Source organism: Neopsephotus bourkii, unplaced genomic scaffold (genome assembly GCF_033783945.1).
Source record: "Neopsephotus bourkii isolate Nb327-2 ecotype Australia unplaced genomic scaffold, CSIRO-AGI_Nbou_v1 NB_1624, whole genome shotgun sequence".
Lineage (NCBI taxonomy): Eukaryota > Metazoa > Chordata > Aves > Psittaciformes > Psittacidae > Neopsephotus > Neopsephotus bourkii.
This window is the reverse complement of record NW_026902099.1, coordinates 10,960,001-10,972,500: the sequence shown is the minus strand read 5'-3', so window position 1 is coordinate 10,972,500 and position 12,500 is coordinate 10,960,001. Positions and strand designations below refer to the sequence as shown.

Sequence of the window (12,500 nt, the reverse complement as noted above, 5' to 3'; positions counted from 1 at the left end):
ACATTTTCTTTTATTTTTCCTTTTTCCTTTCCCTTTCTTTTTTTTCCTTTTTTTTTTTTTTTTTTTTTTTAACAGCTCATGTAGCGATCGTGGGCAAGATAGGGTACTTTGTAGCAGTCTTGGAGCAGAGTGTTCAGAAACCAGTTCCCAATTTATTCATGTAATTGACTTCCTGAATCGTAAAAGATTCTTTTCTATGAAAAAAAACCAATATTTGTAAGAAAAACTGAATAAAGGTGTGCCGCATAAAAAGAAAACGGGATGGATGTTTGAACATAAGTCCTCCAAACTTAGTGTCTCCCCACTCCCCCCCGAATTTTAATTACTTTAGATATTTTTCTGCTTTTTAATATATGTCTGCATTCACTTCTTAGTCATGTAACTTAAGTATTTAGCTGCAGAAATCAGCATGCATTTAAAACATGCTTATCTGCGTGCAGTAGTAAACCTTGTGTTTTTCCCAGTGCTTGCCAGGTTTGTGACATGCCTTTTTGAACTGTCTTGGCCTTGGTTAAATTTTCAAGAACAGAGCTGGGCTCAGGATTTTGGACAGAGGTTTCATGAAGTGGTAAATTATTCCTTTAAAATATCTGTAAAAAGTTGGAATTGTTTGAAAGGAGTATTTGCTATTACAGGTGGTTTTGACCTGTTATTCATGGTGTGTACGTTTCTGGCCAGCACTCTCACTGTTTCAGCAGCCCAGAGGAAGAGATGCAGTTTGGCACTGCTCTCATTCCGTAAGTGCATTGTTACGTCTACCTGGCACCATCTAATTTACATGAATATTTTGCTGGATCTAATTTTAGTAAATGTTAAGTTTATCAGCATGACGCTGTAAGCAAATGTAGGAAACATAAATGCAGAAAATTAGGAAAAGGAAAACTGAGGAACACCAAATGTTAGTCGTGTGGATTTTCAGGCATTCCTATGTACGTAGGAGAAAATCTGCGATCGGACCATTTCTAGTCAGTGAAAGATACAGATGCAGGTAGATACTGACTGGGGCTTTGAAAGTGAGCATATGAGCTTTTGAGGGCTCATCTTAAAAATACAGATTTTCCATTTTATTCTTCTTTGAGGCTTATTCAAGCTTTCAGTTAAGTTGGATCCTGTGAAAGAAATTTCTTTTGGCATAGCACCTCTCCTGTGGGCCAGCCAGTGGGAAGGCAAAGGTGGATCTGGTGAAGAGAAGAATTAAGGGCATATTTTGCACAAAAAAAGAGATAACCCTGGAAGTAGAAAGTGCTGAAATCTATAGAAAGGAAATGTGTGGAGAAATGAAGTTTATGGACAGGGCAAAAAAAACATAACCCTCAAGGGATGCTGAAAGGAAGGCGTGAGCAAGAGCCTGGGTGAGAAGTCAAGTAAGAGTGAGGGTTAAACAAAGACTGTCTGGAGAGGTGAAGGTACTATCACGATATTCAGAGATCAGGGGAGGGGAAATACCAGTGATAGTTCTTGCAAACTCCTCAAAAGAAAACTGGCATAAAAAGTTGGCCCTGGGTTTGCAGTTTGTAAGCCCTACATACTCTGTAAGAAGCCTTTTTTTTTTTTTTGCCTTTTTTCTCTTTTTTTTTTTTTTTTTTTTTTTTTTTGCGGGAATTTGCCTGCCAGGCAGGTCTTCCCTAGCTCTCACAGTTCTAATTATTTCCTACTGCCCTAATGCATTCTCACTACTAAATTCTCCATTGACTGTAATAAAGTCTCCCTACTCTCAAGAGCCTTTTTTTTTTTTTCCCCTAGACTGGGAAAGAGAGGGAGATGGAGAGAGGGAGTGAGAGGAGCGTGCTTTCCAAGGTGGGGTTTCCCAAGCTCTCGTTGCTCAAATGAGAATCTTATCCTGAAATTGGCTGCTCATTTCTGTGTGGGCTGTAGGTAATGCGCTCTAGCAGGCTTTTGCCACTACCCATGTGTAAGGTACGCATTTTACAATCTCATGTACGCTACTCAGGTGGGTAACACTGGCCTTTATAGGGAGATTTTTTTCTTCCCACCAAGTGGAAAATAAATAGCAGGTGGAAATTAATTAGACCTTACTTGCTGTTTGGGGAAGTGAACTGTTGTTTAATAATTGGATGAGTGTGACAACATATCCCTGAATTTTAGAAAGCAGATAAATAACCGTGCCCAGGACTGACCTCCTATTTTTATTAGTCCTTAGGAATTGAGGTGGTGTGAAAGGAAGAGATACAGCCTACAAATCGCAGGGTAGCAGTTAGTTGAAGATTGAATACAGTACTCTACCTTCAATACCTTTATCTAACTGTTTTGTGCCAGCTGGTTAAAAAGATGTTCATTTAAACACCTGATGTATAAATAAACCACAGTATACAGGCAGTAGGAAAAAAATGTGGCTTATAGTACATGGATAAATATTTTAGGCAATGCTTGTTTGTTTTTTTTTTAATTGCAGTTAACTTGAGCACAAATCAATTAATCTGATTCCTTAAAGCCTTCTGCCAGCTAAGTGCACCTGTTAAGGCAGAATGCTGCAGGAGGGATGCATGTTTCCTTACTTGGTGCTGGGAGAGGGGGGAAAGAGGAGTGCTGAGCTGCTGGCTCTCGTCTCTAGTAAATACATCTCATCTGTGGTAATTTGCAAAAATCCAGTTGTCCATTTTATTGTAAATCTGTGTTCAGAAATGGCCTCCAGAGACACACCATAGGAGTGCCCACTTCAAAGTTGTGTACTACAGCTTGAATTCTTTCCAACAGCAGTGCTTTTTCTTGTGCTGGGATTGAGATGCTGTTGTCCCATCAACACGCTGCCCTTTTTAACCATTTTTGAACTGCTTTACTAAGGACTACGATATTTGCTCATGAAGGTGTTCTAAATAGTAAAATACGTGATTAGTTGGCTTTGAAGAGAAATTTTTTTCACCGTGAAAATTCTTTTGCTTTTCTCACCAAAGATGCAGACTTTGCTCACTGATGCAGATGTGATATGTATTCTTTCTGATTCTGCTAAGATATGTCTTGTAACTCACAACTGAAATCTCCATTTTCCTGAAAGACCTTTCAGCGCAAGGTGTTTGAGCATACTTTACATTTCTATAGAGAAAACTTATTTGAGTAGCTAGTAGTATATTTCACCTAACATAGGTGCTTTATTTTACAGTATTTCAATAGCAGTTGACCTAATTAGTGTTTCAATCCTATTAATTTACTTACATATTTAAAAATACACGGTGATTTATTCCGCTGTGTTACTCTCAAGTTTGAAAACCAAATATTTTAGATAACAGGGGGGGAGGGGAACCAACCACAAAAAACTCTTAGCTTGTCTCATTTTTTGTTCTCACACATTCAGCTATGTCCTTCATATTTGGCATTTTGATTTATTAGGCAATCTTAAGTATTAAAGACTTCTAACATACCAGCACAGGACTTGAGGTGCATTGTGCCTTGTGTCACTGATAAATTAATTCTAGCATAACACAAAAGTCACCATTATTTAAGCCTAGCTCCTCACCTTTGTTTTTCCATCACAGGCCAGTTCTAGAAGGCTGAAGTTTAGGCCGTGCTTAAGGTGGCAACCCAATGGGTCACCTCATAATGGTGCTGGGCAAGGGCACAGTAGTGGCGGACATGAGCTCTGTGGTGCAGGATCACCGCAGGCTCCCTAACAGTGGTGTAGGGCCATGGGCCTCGGGGTGCTGCTGTGGTGTAGGGCCTAGGCAGGGGCAGGGTAGGCAGCTGCTGTTTTCTAGGTGGTTCATGATAGCTGTACACCTCCACATCCCCACTACTGTGGGGCCACACGCAGCATGGCCTCTGACCTGTAAGGGCGTGAAGACGACGTCGCTTTTGGGGGAACATGACTGACTGGCAGCCAAGGTGCGCTTCTGGTCGGTGTCAGCCCGGAGAAGAGCGCCGTGAGCGCCACGACGGTACCGGCAGCGCGGGGCTGGGCCCGCACCCCGCAGCAGGACCCACCGGGGCCGGCCTGATGAAGGGCGGGGCGGGCTGCCGCCTTGCGGCGCCCCCTGGCGGCCGCTCCTGCGCTGCGCACCGGCTCCCGCCTCCCGGCGCGGGCGGCGACCTGGGGAGCGGCGGCCTCGAGGCGCGGCCGGCGGCGGGGCCTCGTCGCCGGCGGGGCCAGAACCTGGCAGGGCCAAACCAAGCCGCCAGCCCTGCCTTCGGTACACCCCGTGATGAAGTGAGGAGCTCTAATTGAGCTACGGCTCTCGATCCTGCTATTTGTACAAATAAAAGGCCACATCTTGATGCAAAATAAACACAAAAGCACTGTTGTGACTATAACAGGGAGTCATATACTAATTTATATAATAAGTGGTTGTGCACGCTTTATTCAAGATTATGGCTGCAAGAAATGGCATGAATTGCTGGGTGTGTTTAATGCTGGATTATAGCAATTTGAAACATGTCAAACACATGGCTAATGCCTCATGCTTCACTCATTCTTGCGTAAACCTGCATAGCCACCATCCATTATACCCTTGGTAACAACACAATTCTGCAAGTAAATATTGTTACACTAAGTAACCTTTCAATTCAAGTTGTTTAGGAAGAGAAAATGCAATCTTGTGCAGTCAGTTCCAGTGTCAGTTTAATGTTTCAAAAGGGAAGTGGTGTAGAGAATAAGTATCTGTACAGTGACTTGCCGGCTCGAGACACGCACGCGTGCATGTGCGCGCACACGCAGGGAATGTACAGTCTGTTGTGGGGGAGAAAGGTAAAACTGTAGCTTCTAACTTCACGGGACTGGCACTTCTTTTTTGGTGCCGGCCATCGTTTACTTACCCGGCAGAATTAGGCACTCAACCTGCAGCGCAACCATGCGCTGGAATAACCCACAATTTCATTTTCTCTCACAGACAGCAGCAAATATTTGCCCCATACCTTTGTTTAAAATGCCCGATAGCAGAGCTTGTGTCTCACCTCTGGCAGCAGGAGTTTGGGCATCGCGGCAGAAGTAGGTGATGGGGACCGCTTATGTCTGTGAATGTAGGTGCGTGTGTGTGCGTGCCGGTGTAGGCACACTCAGGACTGACAGTGAGTGTGACAGCAAGGGAAAAATGAGAAGGATTAGGAACCGTTAATATGTATAAATGTGTGTAAACAGGGAACTGTGTATTTTTTGTGTCCTATTTGAAATACTCAACTTTCAGCCTTAGGATCTGATAATCATTATCTTTCCTTTGTATTTATTTATGATTATTATGCTAACAAGCTGCACTACTGTTGTAAAAGTGAGAGGCAAAAGTGTGTTGTTTTGTTTAGTGGGATGTTTCAGGTTCAAATTATTCTGCCACCATAACGGAAATTACTGACACACAGATACCCAAATTTACCCTAATTTAGATGTTTCCAGTGCTTTAATTTGTGAGGGTTTAGAGTACATACACATGCATGTGTGTATATACATGTGTGTAAGTGCGTGTGTGCAAGAGAAAAGAAGGGACAAGAAAAAGATCCTGTGTGCTTACTTTTTCCAGAGGCCCCTTTTAAGTTGCTGGTAGTGGGAAGGGGGCTGTGGACAGGAGAGCATTACTCCAGCCAAAGTTTCTGTGTTGTTTTTAAAAATACCCTTTTGCAACTAGGAAAAAAAAAAAAAAGAAAAAAAAAGGCAAAATCACAGGGACTCTGGCTTCTTCCTATAAATCCTTCAGTTTTCTTCCACTTCACTCCCAAATAAATTACCCTTTCTAATATGGATACTCTGTAGTTTCATTCTCTCTGTACACAGCTGTCGGGTCAGATTTGTTGTTTTCTATTGCCAGAGTAGTGTGTTACTGGTCATGTTACATTAAAGCTGATCCTGCTGGCTCACAGACACTTTAACTTAAAATGCAGAGCCCGAACTACGCTCTGGGGCTTTGCAAGGAAACAAAATCCACAAGACATAACCCCCTTTGGTTAATATGAACTGGAAGATGTTTAACCCTTCTCTGCTAATTGTAATGAAAGAGCCAGGGAGATGTAGAGCCAGGGAGATGTAAAACCAGGGGGGCTGATGTATTTATTTATTAAATTTCTGAGTGTTTTCTAATGTTTTGATTATCTAACATTTGCAACCCCTTGCCCTTTTAATGTGCTTGGCTAAATGTACCACTGTTATTGTCTAGCGTTCGAATTTGTAAAAGATGAACCTGTCTGTTGGTTAAATCTTTGTTTGACTAAAAGAGGATTAATGTTTGAATTTCCCGAATTTCCAAATCCTTGTAACGATACAGTTGATGAAGTGTTTTAAATAGATTTTCACTCTGATATACATGTCTTTTTATTGAAAGTAAATATTGTAAAAATCGGGAGGGCTGCCTGCTCTCACAGTTGCGGCATACCCGCATTAGAATTTTCATATAACTACTAAGGGCAATCAGACCCTTTTCTCTGAATATTTTAAACATTGTACATGTAAAATTTATGCCTAATTTGAATACTTATTAGCTGCCTAATCTCAGAAAAGAGTATTAGCTTTGTTTTTGCCTTGTAAAATTCATCATTGCGTGTATCACATTTTCCATTTCTATTACTTCTCTTCGCTGATGTTAGTAAGTGTTTAAGAAGCGCTGTTTGTTCACAAACACATCTGGTGCTGCTGTTGTTTACTGGGCTAGAACAGCTGCCCTCCTTTATGTTCCCTGTGTTTGGGGCTTGGGGCTTTTTGCGTCCTGTTTATTTTGCACTTTTACTCTTTTAACTTTCTTCCCACAATATGTACTTCTGCTTTGTTTTGTAGGTGCTTGTTTGTGTTAATTCATACAGTGTTTTGATTAATATCCCGTGCACGTAGCTGAAGTTGTAATGATCCTTTTCCTGCCTTTTTTTTTTTTTTTTTTTTCCTTGAGAAAGGCTATCGCTCATACTTTGCAAGGGAACAAACAACTAAGTTCAATAATTACTCTAAGCAGCAAGCTTCATTTCTTTTCCCGAGTTTGCTTACACATCCTTCTGCCTTCAGAGGTGGCTTTTAAAGTCACAGCACAGCCAGGGTGTTGTGGGGACTCTCAGCGCGTTGGGAGTGAGGGGGAACGAGGTCCGTTCTGACCCTACGAGAGCAGGAGAGAACTTGGGTGGCTCTGAGAGGAGACGTTGACCTTTCCTGATTACAGATACAAAATGCACCTTGAAATTCTGGTTTGTAAGGGCACGCTGGTTCTTTATTTACTGCAAAGATTTCAACTGATCTTGGCAGGACATCTCATTGCTGTCCTGAAAGTACAGTATATTTATGCAGTGAAAATGATAAAACATTTATTACTGTAGAGAAGGTAATATGCATAATTTATGCTGTTTTTAGCACAATCATTAGTGATATTCTTGATAGATTTTATTTCCAGCTTTCATATCTAATACATGCCTGGAAAATTAATTTTATATCTTTCATTTATTTGCCTATGTTAAAATTGAGTTTTAAGTCATCTTCAAGTGAACAGTTTGATTGCTGCTCATGCATAAGCTTAATTACTTCCCAGGAAGGACAGTATTAAATGTTTTAAATGTCAGAAAAATAAATGAATATCAGCCGTTTGATTAAAAAAATAGGCAATATCTGACGTGTTTGCAGCAGGAGCTTTTTCTTAAAATGCCTCCGAGGCAAAATTTTATTTAGTCGCAAAAAAGGAGAAGCCCATTATACTATTTATCATTGGTTGATACCATATGATTTGTAACACCCTTACAAAATTTTAATTTTGTATGATTAGCTGTGCATCATTAAACAACAGCCTTGCATAAGATATGCTGTAAAATTCTGACAGAATCAAGATAGTGAATATTTTAAATAAGGCTGTATAGTCATCCATGGTTGTCAAAGCTAGATAATAGGAAATATAGAGCAGTGTGTGAAATCGTGCCTTCATTTAAGCTGGTTTTATAGGTAGACTTTAAAATGTAGTCGTTCATAAATGCTATTGACCATGCTGCGTGCACGGGGTGTTATTTTGGCCGTTAAATGTAAGCACACAAAGATTGCTTATAGAAACCATAATTCCGGTGATTAGTAGCTGTGTGAAAGCAGAGTTTGCATCGCATTTCTTGGTAAACGGCTCCGCGAGGCTTTTTTCTTCTTCTAAGGATGCTGTCTGTGTAATTGGCAGAGAGGGACATCTTGATAATGGAAGTGTGAAGGTGTAACGCCTGTGTTAATTGATACTTCTTAATCACTTTTAGGTATTAAGTCATGATGCAGGAATCTGCGACAGAGACAATAAGCAACAGTTCAATGAATCAAAATGGAATGAGCACTCTAAGCAGCCAATTAGATGCTGGCAGCAGAGATGGAAGATCAAGTGGTGACACGAGCACTGAAGTAAGCACAGTAGAACTGCTGCATCTGCAACAACAGCAGGTAAGTTTGTTTTGCTTCCTGTTTGTTTTTAAACAAATCAAGGGCTGTTTTCAGATGGGCACCCTTCAGCAGCCCGTCTGTGCGTGCTGAGGGGGAAGTGTTGGGCAAATGAAGAGCGTGGGGCGTTATTTGTTGTTGTTTTTGTGCACATTAATGCTGAAATGCAAGGATCCTGTTTGTGTGGCGGCAGCACCTCGCTGGTGCTGCTGCACACCACGCTGCTCGCCTGGTGATTAAAATCCTACGGTGTGTTTATAAAAGTTGTGCTGAAGCCTTGCAGTGCCTGTTTTGGGAATCTGTTAGTTTACTGTGGATTCGGTATCGCAGGAGGTGATGCAGAGCTTTCCACCAGAGGGCCACATTACTTGAGACTTTGCTTCCCTTGCGATGAATTGTTCCAAAGTCGGAGCTGGAGTGAAGGGACCAGAGTGACTTCTCACAATAAAGATGCTTTGCTGTCATAGCTGTAAATAAAAAAACCCGCCGGTTAGTTCAGAACCACTGGAATAAAAACGAGCATGTGCCTTTATGTGTGTGCGGGGGTTTGAATGTAATTGGGATGTGTGATTCTGAAAATATGGGAAAAGAGAGCAGCAACTTTTCTGTAGGTACGTTTCCATTCTCACTTTTAAAACATTTCTTTAAGTGTGTCTGTTTGCTTTCTCAATGCACTAATGGAGAACTGCTTTTATGCTTAAAACTGTAAAATTAAACTGTTGTCTGACTGCTAACACCCTCTAATTCTGAGATGCAATCAGTTAATTTTTGTCACTGTAAGATTTCCTTTTGAAACCTGCACAAACATCATTCCTTCTACCCTGCCTACCTAAAGGGTTGCCTCCCTATGAGGGGATGCAGATTGTGCCAGTGCAGTGAAGCCCAAGGGTTTTGTTTGGTAAACAACTGGGGTCTGATTCTGCAGAGTGCCAGTACCTGCTCCGAACTCCTGAAAGTCTTCACTCAGCTGCTGAGGCCACTCAGCACCTTTGCCGTTTGAACCCCTCATTTGTAAATACTGAGGGTTTTCATTGCAGTGTCAGGTATTGCATTAATGGAAAGAAAATTGTCTCCCCTAAGATAAAATATTACAAAAATCCTGTTTTATGGAAACGTGTTTTAACATGATAGATAAATTGCATGTGTACGGGCCACTGAAATAACAGGTCATAATAGCTCTTAAAATTGAATCATTCTTAGTGCTGAATTAAGCAGTGTACACTAGCACATTTCCATTTAAATATTTTAAATGGTGACAGAAAATGTGGACGAATTAAATAGTTGTAGATTGAAATATGAGAAGTTGTTAAGCCTTAAATCTTTGCCTTGCTTCAGATTCAGGTTTATTCTGTTTTAACAGTTGAGCACTTACAGTATAACAGGCTGAGGAAATACAGGTTTCAGTGTCTTCATCAAGTTCTTGGCAGGCTTACACCTATATATGTGTATACACATATATACACACACACATATTATCTAGATATGTACCCTGTGTATATGTAGTATTTTCATATAAAATTACATATATATACACAGAAATACATATATCTGTGAAAATTTAATGTTATTTTGATTGAAAAGCATGCCATCACCTTTATTCAGATGTTCAGATTATAATAGCATTTTAAAATCTTTATTTATTGAGAGTGTATTTAATTTGTGAAAATGTTTTGAAAACTAAATTTAAGTGAAACACTTTAAAGCACAAAATGCCAGCAGAATAATTTGCCACTTACATGTTTCTCAAAGCAACAGTCCTAGGTATTTGCAGCCAATTTGTCCATATAGTCACAGATTCCAGTAGATAGCATTTGCAAAGACCACTGAGAATAACAACTGAAGATGAAAATATCCTGTTGAGTACTAATAACAGACAGGTTCTGAGGGGACAGGCTTAGAAGTGACAATCTTTTCTTCAAAACTGTGATTAGATCTTAAATAAGCAGACAGGCAAAGTAAAACCATGGGTACAGTTAATAGGACTCAAGAGGCATTTTACGGTAGGGTCTGCACCATAGGATTTAAATACAACTTGAGTTAGGCATATAAATCCTTCTATAAAATATGTTGATGTGAAACATAAACACTAGTAAACATGTAGTAGGATGTCCTTTAGATAATGGGCATAGCTTTATGCTACTTTTCCTTTTCTTCCTTTTTTTTTTCCACCCCGCCCCCCTCTTTTTTTACTAGATGCCTTTTGAAATATGATTTAAGAGGAAAACGATGGCTGATTTTATTATTGTCATTGTAGTAACTCTCTGCAATGTTATTTTTAATGTGACTTTTGTAACAAACTTTGACAAGCAGAGAAACAGAGCAAACCCCATTGTACCTGCAGTTATTATTAAGATTTTTTTATTGTTTAAATATATGCCAGATACAATGTACTGATATCATAGTTTAACATTCTGGTTTTGGCTTCTCTGAACTGTTTTATTGGGGGCCTTCAAATAAACAAACCAAGTTCATTATAGCTTTTTCTAAAGGAGGCAAATAAATGATTGCTGTTTTTATTGCCTTTCCTTTATCTGGGCAGCTACATAAAGCGATGCTAATGTTTAGGAATAGCTGTATCAGCTAAGTAAAATCGCAAAATAAGTTTTTACTATGGCATGAATACGTACTGGGGAATGCTAAACATGAGAGATTTTAGGCTATGTACAAATAGCAACTGGGCTAAGTTAAAAATTCTAAGTTATACGCAGTTTGCATCTTGTTCAAGCATTATGAGCAAAATTGGAGGATTTATAGATAGTAAATAAGCTAAAATAATAGACTTCATTAGGTTCTTACAAGCCATTATATGGAGTTTGGACAGTACTGTTACTGGCTTGATGAACTGGCTTCTTGTTATCTTTATATAGAAATGAGAAGTTTTACTTAAATCAGGGAGTTATTCCTCAGCCATATATCAAGAAAGAATGACAGTATTCTATAATATACTGTAATATATACTTGGTGATAAATGGATTGGGTGCTGTCACAAGTCATCAGGTCGGCTTTGAAGATGTATGTCTAGAACGTAAGCAACTTTTTATTGTAGTGTCGATATTTATCAATTTATAAATATTGCTAAAATGAATGTAGATTTTTATTATTAAAATATGATGCAAACTGTAATCTGCTCAGACTTGTTTCTTTGGGTTTTCTTGGCTTATGATGAGACATTCTCTCTCCTACATGAATGTTCGTACACTTCTAAGGTTTTCACTTTAAATTTTTTTCTTGTCTGTTAAAATCAGTGTTTGATACTAGAATATATAATGCATGGAAAAAGCATATCCTTGATTAAATACATTGACAGATTATTCTGCATTAGATGTAGAATTTTATTTTGATATTAAGTTTGTAGAATTAATTGTTTGTGTCACTAAGGTCAAAATAGTTGCTAAAAAACCATGATTGCTTTACAGGGTAGATTTGAGCTTGCATTTTGAGTATTCATTAAGTCAGTTCTACCAAGATAATCTTTTTAAATGTTTTATGGGAATTTATTGGTAAGAAGCTGCTTCAGTTGACTATGTTTAAAATTATTTTTCCAAAGCAGTTTTATTTTTTTAGCATGTCACCATTAGCATTTCATTGATATAAATGATAAATATTATTTACAAAACCAAAGATGTGATGCTAGCATTCAAGTTATCCTGATGATGTAGAAATAGAACTTGTGCTTTCTTATATGTTTCATCCTTGTGATTATTTAAAAAGGAGGAGGAATGTAACAGGGTTTTTTTTTGTTCACTATGTGAAGTCTTAAATTAGGCATTAATAAACCTTATGTTTCTGTATGCTGGGCAGTAGTTCTCTTTACTAAACCACGAGAAACTTGCATTTTGACTCCTTGAAAGAGCAAATGTATTTTCTTGTACTCTATAGACAGATTGTATTAAAAAGTGACATAAAAATCCACAACTACTACACCTGTGGCAAAAGATGACACCATAAACAATACTGATGATAGGTAATTTAAATAGCTTCTTATTCTGTCTGATGGCACTTATTGTTACTTAAATTGACCACTTGTCATATTAGGAAAAAAATGCTTCTTCCTAGTGATTTCAAACCGAAGTTAAAATTTGGGAAAATTATGCAGGAGTGTTACAGGCTTTCACATCCCAAGCCCAAAAGGGTCAACATTCTGTAAGGTTCATTCATGCAGCTTTCAGAGCAGGTATTACCAAATTGA

The 12,500-nt window shown here is 39.0% G+C and overlaps 1 protein-coding gene across 9 annotated transcripts in view; it reads left to right on the top strand.

Annotated features, from left to right (window-relative positions):
* Nucleotides 1–12,500, top strand: part of FOXP2 (forkhead box P2) — a 416,691-nt gene that overhangs the window by 218,335 nt on the left and 185,856 nt on the right. For 8 of the 9 annotated variants that reach the window (XM_061373083.1, XM_061373082.1, XM_061373076.1 and 5 more), the window contains one exon: nucleotides 8,137–8,314. In XM_061373083.1, coding sequence (XP_061229067.1) covers nucleotides 8,147–8,314 — 168 coding nt within the window. In that variant the 5' untranslated portion in view covers nucleotides 8,137–8,146. Of the gene's footprint in view, nucleotides 1–8,136; nucleotides 8,315–12,500 lie in introns of those variants that run through there. The other variant, XM_061373084.1, reaches the window with a different exon arrangement.